This window comes from Cricetulus griseus, chromosome 7 (genome assembly GCF_003668045.3).
Source record: "Cricetulus griseus strain 17A/GY chromosome 7, alternate assembly CriGri-PICRH-1.0, whole genome shotgun sequence".
Lineage (NCBI taxonomy): Eukaryota > Metazoa > Chordata > Mammalia > Rodentia > Cricetidae > Cricetulus > Cricetulus griseus.
The window spans coordinates 27,933,124-27,941,555 of record NC_048600.1 but is presented as its reverse complement, the minus strand read 5'-3'; the positions used below and the strand labels follow the sequence as shown (position 1 = coordinate 27,941,555).

Genomic DNA, 8,432 nt, shown 5'->3' with positions numbered 1-8,432 from the left:
ATCTAGGAGATGAGCAGGGTATAAAATAGGCTCCTTTTTCTAGTATTTCATCCAGCTCAGTGTAGTTTTGCCTGTGTGTGAATCAGATTAAGCTATACATTATAAATAGACACAGACACACACTGACATGCAGACTCCAAGGGATAATGGTGACTCAGGAACGCATCTGGCCTGTCAATTTCTGTACCAGTAGGAGAAAGGATGTTTGTCCAGAATGGTCCATGGAATAAACTAATGTTCTTCTACAGGGATCTGGATCGTCTGCCTCTAGCTACAGAGATCCAGTGCTATGGTGCCATGTGCTTTGGGATGCCCATGCTTCAAGACAGCACTAGTCAGGCACCAGGGCTTCAGAGCCAACCTTTCTTAGAAAGACAATAATAAGGGCTGTCTGGAACACTGTCAACTTTATGACCTGTAAGTCTATAAACTCCAGCCATGGGCACAAAACAGACACACAGACCACGTTTTAATTTTTAATCAGAAGGTGATTGTCATTGCTATAGTGAATAAAACTCAGTGAGTCAGAATGGCATGCAATTCTTTATTGTTCCTTGTCTACGTGTGCACGTGGCACTCCAGTAATGACTTCACAGACAGTGTGAATAAAGGGCTCCTGAGACGGGGAGCTTAGCCACTCACCTGGAAAGAAGCCAAACGGCTTCTCAAGTACCAATTACATGATATTGCAAACTAATAAACACTACAAGTAGTAAAATGCATCATGTCAGTAACATCATGCTGTTTTTAATGTTTAAAATACCTGTTAAAGATCATGCAACATATGCACTTCATGAAAATGCTCAATTACACTCAAACAGTCGGGCACTGAAACATAGGGCAGTTTCCAACACAGTAACAACACAGGTCCAGTCAGTGATGGACACCTCCACAAACACGAAGCCTGTCACCTCACATCTACAAGCCTACCGTGGCTCAGGACATACTGCTAGAACTGACTACATGAACAAGCTCTGATCAATGACACACAGTTTTGATGCGTGATGATGACAGGCACACTTCTAGCCTACATGATACTTAAATGTCTGTGCTCACTCTAGCTTTGCTAAGAATAATGGGAAGTGTGGCATCCTGTTCACACTGGCTCTATCTTTTTCTTCTTGCTTTGTTGTACACTTCTAAGCTCTTGTTAAAAGCCACACAGCGTTTTATATAATTTCTCCTGGAATTAAAATGCTGATTTAGGAATACACATGAAACAAACTGTTGCAGTACAGACTCAATTTTACCAAATTAAATATTTGCTTGTCACTTGTCTAGTGTCATTGTCACTAACTCTTTAAATGTAACAATTTCCTGATACATTCATTCAGTAAGAATTTATTGGTGCCTCTTACAGCCATGTCTTCCTGAATCTCCAGGGAAAGGACTTGTGTTTAGGGCTGGGGATGTAGCTCAGCGAATCTTTACCTAGCATTTGTGAGATCCTGGGTTTAATCACTACAAGCTAAGATAGATTAGATGCATAATTTAGGAGTTGCAGAACAGCCCAAGATGGTTTTGAGGGCACAGGTGTGGGAAGCCTGGGCTGGGTCTGGAGAGAGCATCCCAGGAATATACTGCTCTCCCCACCTCCTCTGCTAACAACTCACCATGGCCCGGGCACATGCTCAGGGTTCTGCTGACTCACTTTCTTGATTTTTTATTACCCTCTTCAGTATATATTTTCTCCTGAAATTCTAAGACCTCTTTAAAAAGCAATAGGTCTTGTACAGAACATTGGCTATCCATTTGCTAGGCATTCACTTTTAGTCTCTGGCCTCTACTCTAAAACCTATAAATCTGTACCAAGATTAAACTCTAACAGCAAAATTGGTTTCTGCTTCATCTAACGTTACATCTTCCCTCAAATGTTTCATGAATATTATATAAAGGAGGTCTCTAGGTTTGCTTCCTTTTGGCTTTAGATACACTTCTGACCTATTTTATATTCAGCCTGTTTCTCATCAGTCAGTGCAGCTGTGTGCCAGGGAAGGGCATAATGATGGTGATGAGACTGTAAAGCCCATGATGCAGGAGACAATGGAGATGACTTCCCTCTGCTATGCAGAAGACGTATGCTTCACCACATGCCTGACCACCTATCAGTTATCTGTGATGCATAAACATGATGAATATCGGTGATGGATCAATTCAGAGTTCATGACAGTCCTGTCCCTAGGTAGGACAAGGCTACTTCACATTTCTTTCCCTTAGAAACAGTCTCACCCCTAGGTAGGACAAGGCCACTTCATGTCTCTTTGCTTAGAGACAGTCTCATCCCTAGGGCAGGACAATGCTACTTCATGACTCTTTCCCTTACAGAATGCTCTCTCTCTCTTCTCCAAAGCCCGTGCTGTCTGCAGAAGCTGCATGCAGCTCGGCCGCATCTTTGGAGAGCCTTGTGTAACTGGACCGTTGGCTTCGCTTGTGCGCCACGCCCTTCAGATTTTCATTCTGAATAGCTGTAGCGTTGGGACTGGGCCCAGGCCTCAAAATGACCTGAGAAGTTTCCCTGATTCCCTCCATCTCATCAAAGTTTTGGTTGGCTCTGTTAGCTGGCGCGGTGTTGTTGTTGAGAGTCACGGTACTGGGTGTTCGATTCAGATTGTAGGCCTTCTGGCACGCAGGCCAGCTTTCTTCAGGGCTGCTAGCAATCAGGCTACACTCAGAAGGGCTTTTCTTGTCTTCCGAGCAAATGGACATCCGAGCTATAATTGGATCTTGCAGGCCACTCAGACTGTGTGGCATCCCACGCTTCCCAGTGTGGCCGTCATCTTCAAGCTCTATGAGATTTGCCTTTTCCAGCTGGGAGTCGTCTGCCGCCTCATTGTGAAGAGAGTGGTTGGGAGAACTCTCGTTGGATCTCACTCCGGAATCTGAGGAATCTTTTTTGTCAAGGAGGGCATCTGACAAATATTCTTTTGCTTTAATGAATGTTCTGATTGGCTCGGCACTGTGCTCTGGGGACTTGGATGCTCTCTCTGCTTTGCCTTCAGCTTTTTTATCCCTATCATCTTTGAGCAGTGGGGTATTATCTGACTCTTCTGTACCAGATTCATCTTCATCACTGGGCAGCTTCTGGTAGCGCAGACCACCTCCCTTAAGCTTCAGGTCTGTCTGGAAGAGACTGGGCCGTTCTGAGGATTTCTTGCCTGGGAGCAGCTTACTACCTGACTGGTCAGATTTTTCATCTTCTTCAGTAATGGGGTCCAGGGGTGAGGCATCATTAGTGGACACCCCTGATGAGGAGTAGTCTATGACATCCCCCCTCTTCATTAAGAATGACTTGCGCCCATCCTCCTGCTTTAGCTCACTCTCCTTCCCCCTTTCTTGTTCTAGATTAGAATGAATGGAGCCCCCTGAAGAACTCTGACCTATATAGTATGTGCTGTGTGGGGAAGACCTGCCACTTATTGTTGTTGACCCTGTGCCCCCTTCTAACTGGGACATCTGAGCGATGTATTCTCTATAGGCATCTCTATATTCGGCCTGCACCTTATCAGTAAGCTTTGAGATTTCAATACTGGAGTCCTGGGAATTGAGACTCGAGAGACTTGGGGTTCTGCGAGTTTGTGACTGTGAAGACAGAAAAAAAAATTTAAGAATTCAAATAAGAAGGGGAAAAGACATAATAAACATCAGCTTAGGAAATACAAATGTACACTAATAATTTAAAAGTTACCAAAATACCAGGGTCTTAAAAGGTTTGACCTAACAGCTTAACAAAAGCTGTGAGTTTATGAACCATTCTGTTACTAGCTTATAAATTTTAGCAACATTAATTGACTGTTTATATCCAAAAGAACAATTTCAGGTTGTACAAGTCATCTGAGCAACTGCGTTTAGTAATTGCAAGTTTTTATTTTATTTAAGGTAAAATATCTCCATTGAGAAAGAATTCCTCTTAGAAGAGATAAAGATGAAACAAAAACAGATCTCAAAACACAACACTCAGGTCTTCAAGGTCTGAGAAAAGAACTCATCTCAGAGAGGTGATAGGAAGCTTCTGTCACATCTAATTCAGAGGAAGAAAATGTCCTTAAAATGGAACAGAAAAGGTGATAACAAAGTTCCGGGTAAGCGGCAGCGGAAACTGTGGGTCAGCTGGGCAGGAAAGGCAGAATGAGACAAATTTTAAGTTCAGTTTCTACTACTGAGTTTCAAGGTTCCAGCTGCTTTAGATCCAAGGAAAGCTAATAAATGAGCAATTAAAAATACAGATTAGGGAAAAGAAGCAGGGAATGGAGGAGACAGCACCCGGGGAGTTTAAGAACGGATCACAGGAAAGCCTAGAACAAAGGCGTAGGGGCAATAATACCATCTTTCCTTTAGAAGGAGGCGGTCCCTCAAGATGCCATGCAACAGAAAGGACGGTACCACCCTCCACCCACTAGTGCAACTGTTCTCAAGTGCAGCCTGCACTCTTGCACCACTGTGCAGGGGACCTATAAGTCCTGAACTACATCCTGCAGGACACCATAATGCCCTGTGTCTTTTTCCTTCATTCACACAGTGGAGTGCCACAGCTACACATGTGTGCTGTTCCTGGAGATGGGAAGCAGCAGCACTAAGATATGTGCAAAACATTACCTCTCACTGGGCTTTTTTGTTGGCAGGGGACAGTAATTTTTTTGTAAAAAATGTTGTTTATGTAATTACTTAAAAATATTTAGAAACATTTTTGGTTTCTATTTAACTATGTTTAGTAGCTTATATATGCAAAAGTTTTCTAGGTCCTAATCATGTTTATTACTTTGTGTGTGTGTGTGTGTGTGTGTGTGTGTATACATGGGTCTAGGGATGTGTGTGGAGGTGAGAGAACAACTTCTTCTACCAAGAAGAAGAGATTCCTTCTTCTACCATGTGGGCCTCAGGGGTCAAACTCAGGTCGTTAGGATGGGGCAAGCATCTTTACCATCCAGCCCAAGGTCCTGGATATTTCTAAGAGAACAAAGGCTAAGAACTGCTGTGTTAATGGGAAGACAGGCGGAAGTGTCTGAACAGCAGGTCAAGGAGAGCTGGAGAGGAAAGGAAGTGCTTCTGGCGGAACAGAGACCAATGGACTGAGTGTGAGCTTGTAAAGTAATTCATGTATTAGTCAGTATTCTATAATAAAATGGCTTCTTCACTTACTGTAGACTGTATGGAGAGAAATTAAAAATATCGTCACTGCAAACAAAAGCCCTCCCCAGGAGCACCTGCCAGCACTGCTCTGCCCACACTGCCCAGACACAGTTTCCTGCTCTGGCTGTTTCCCTTCTAACCCCCCTTATCCTTCACATATTACTCACCTGCATGTCTGCTTCTGATGCTTGTACCTGCCTAAGACATCCCCACAGAAAACATGTGTGTGGTCACCCACACATCTAAGACATCCCCATAGGGAACATGTGTGTGGTCACCCACACACCTGTCTAAGACATCCCCACAGAGAACATGTATGTGGTCACCCACACACCTGTCCAGAGAACATGTGTGTGGTCGCCCACACAGTGGTGCGGGCTGGTGGTCCCAGCACTCAAGATGCTGATGCAGGAGAATCATTTGAGCCCTGGCTGACCCAGCCTGAGCAACATGAGAGAAATAGCAAGTGTGATGTGTAATGTGTGTTCCTGTGTGCAAAGAAAAAACAGACTGAAGTTTCAGTGGGTAGCAGGGTGCTAGTTTTCCACAAATATGTACTTTGGTTGGTGGTCACTGAATCTCACAGAAAATACCAAAAGAAAGACAAATTCACAATCACCCTCATACAGCCCCATTCTCACCCTGTGTAGAACAGGCTGGCCTCGAACTCACAGAGATCCTCCTGCCTCTGGCTCCGAGTGCTGGGATTAAAGATGTGCACCACCTGTTCTTATTCTCCTGCCGATGTCTTCTGTGACTGTGTTTTCACCATTTGTATCAATTCCTGAACAACCTAACTTTCCCCTGGACTTTACCCAAGTCCTTGAGTGGTCGTCCCTTCCTCTTGCTGAGCTGGGCTCTCAATCAGTACTCTCTGGATGAGCATTTTAATGTACCAGCATATTTGCATTTATTCTCCAAACATGAAAAATGACACAAAATAAATACCTGCCAACTCAGATTACTGTGCCTCGGGGCTCCCTCATCCAGGCCAAGTGTGTTCAGTTCTTCAAAGCTGAAGTTCAGTGTGTAGGGAGTCTGGCTGGAAAGCTCTGTGTGAGGCAGTTCACTGTGAGAAGCTCGGCGAGCAGCTTCCCCATGAGGAACTGGGGCACTCGAGTTTTCATTGAGAAAACGTGGGTCTTCGGGGACCACCTGGTTTTCCACATTTCTCATTTCTAAGACCTTAACAAAAGATCAATATTCATCTGCGTTATCAAAGCACATTACAGAGGCTTCAGAGAGCTAAAGTTATAGTTATCACACCAGGGTCAGGAACACACACTTCCCACTACGATGGTTCAGGGAAGGTATTCCAACCTTACCTTAATCCTATTAATAACATTAGGAGGAATATCAGCATCTTAGTTTACAAATTTTAAAACTTAAGAAAAAACAAAATTCAACTGGAGTCTGTCAAAGGAAACTGGAGCCAGTGAGCAGAAAGCAGCAAGAACTACTATGAGAGGTTGCTGACCTCAGTATAGAAACAGCTCTACTCCAAAGACGGTATACTGAGAGCCAGTGAGTGTGAGGAGGGGAGGGTTAGCTTTCAAGGGATTCCGGGTAAGCCAATTTGACAAGATTCTTGAAGACAAGCCAGGGTGATCAGACCTCAGCTGGGAGGAGATGAGGGACAACCAGGAACCTGAGGAGTACCAGGGGTGATCTTATGTTGACCGTAGGGATCTTTCCAATGTGGCTCATAGGTATTGCTGCTGATATTGAGCAACATACAAGGACAGAGAGTGAAGGTTGAGGCCTGGAGGGCTCAGAGTGAAGGTTGAAGCCTGGAGGGCTCAGATTGACCTGCCTGGAACTGGTCAAGGAGGACATTTTTGTTGAGCAGAAGCATGGAAAACTGGTGAATCGCTTCTTGTCAAAAACGACAAGATCCCACATGCTGCTGTGACTATTCCCCATAGCACTGGGTTGAATACAAGTGTAAAACTCAAAAACAAAACAAAGGTACACATGCAAAATGCAACTTTTTTTAAATTATTATGGAGAATTATCCATTTAGGCCAGTATTTCTTAGTTCTGGGTTTGCACAGTATAATAAAATGCCACCTGTGATAATGCTGTAAAACCTTACCATGCTTCTAAAAAGATGCCAGTCTCCAAAGTTCATATTCATCTCTTTCTTCAGCTCATCAACATTGCACTGAGCCAATACCCGGCCATTTATGTTTGCCTGAGTAGAAACAAAAACAAAATCGAAAGCGTTCTGAATTACTGGTGATTTCAAGGCTGCTTCAGAGGCGGCACTCACAGTGGCCATCACTCTCCATGCAATACAATGAGCTGCATCTCAGTCACACAAATCACTTGACATTTTCCTAAGTATCAAGCATTTCAGTGAAACAAACCACACTTCAGGACCAACCAGCATCTCAAATATTTCTACCGGCTCTGTCCTGGGCAGCAACAAAACCATTAATTTTGCTTTTTGAATCTGAGAAAATACTAACATGAATACATGGTGGGGACTGGGAGGGAAAATGATTTCTAACTTGAGAGTGTATTAGTTGCAAACCAGATCTAAATGAAGTGTGTGTAACAAGCCAATTCACCACTTACAGTGGAGAAAGAATGTCCAGATACTAACTTCCCAGTTGATTAAACTTATGACAAAATAGGCTTTCAGTTTTGGGGGGGCCCTGGAAATCTACCTGCACTTAAATGAAAAACAGTAGCATAATTCAAGGGTGGCCTTCTGATTTTATGGGGAACGGGGGAAGCCTGACTACTACCTGGTAAAATGAGGTAGTATTTACGTTGGGGATTAGTACAATGCTCCATGTCTAGGTGAACTCCAAAGGAATGAGCATACAGATCATGTGCATGGCAGACCAAGAGTAGACTTCCCTGACACTAACCATGTGCCTGGAGGAGCAGGGTTTGTGTGTGGGAAGGAGGTACTGACTCAGACAGACAGGGATAGGCATGGATTAGTGCTGTAAGAAAACAGACATGTGCCATACTCTTTCTGACCACATGTGGGCTAAGATTAGTAACATGGTGCACAAGAATTAAAGGCATAAGCAGCAGAGGCTTGCTATCAATGTTCTACTGCAATAACTGTGATATGAAAGCTTAGGCTAGAAGAAAAATCTGTAACTGGATGCATTTAACTTCATGTAGGCAATGTCTTCCCCGCACCAGACATAACTGCTCAGCTGTATGGTTGACTCGGGAGCTATGAGACTTGTGAGAAAAAAACCTTCATGTAAGCCCAACCCTAAGTGGTTCTTCAAACATAACACTATCAAAAATCTTACATGATATAAAATTGGCCTTCTGTA

General features: G+C 43.7%; 1 protein-coding gene across 1 annotated transcript in view; it reads right to left on the bottom strand.

Annotated features, from left to right (window-relative positions):
- Positions 1–530: 530 nt before the first annotated feature.
- Kidins220 (kinase D interacting substrate 220) overlaps positions 531–8,432 on the bottom strand; it is an 86,635-nt gene continuing 78,733 nt past the window's right edge. Inside the window, exons 29-31 of the mRNA XM_035447342.1 lie at positions 7,223–7,321; positions 6,076–6,312; positions 531–3,579 (exon numbers count right to left, since the gene is read on the bottom strand). Coding sequence (XP_035303233.1) covers positions 2,320–3,579; positions 6,076–6,312; positions 7,223–7,321 — 1,596 coding nt within the window. The 3' untranslated portion in view covers positions 531–2,319. The remainder of the gene's footprint in view (positions 3,580–6,075; positions 6,313–7,222; positions 7,322–8,432) is intronic.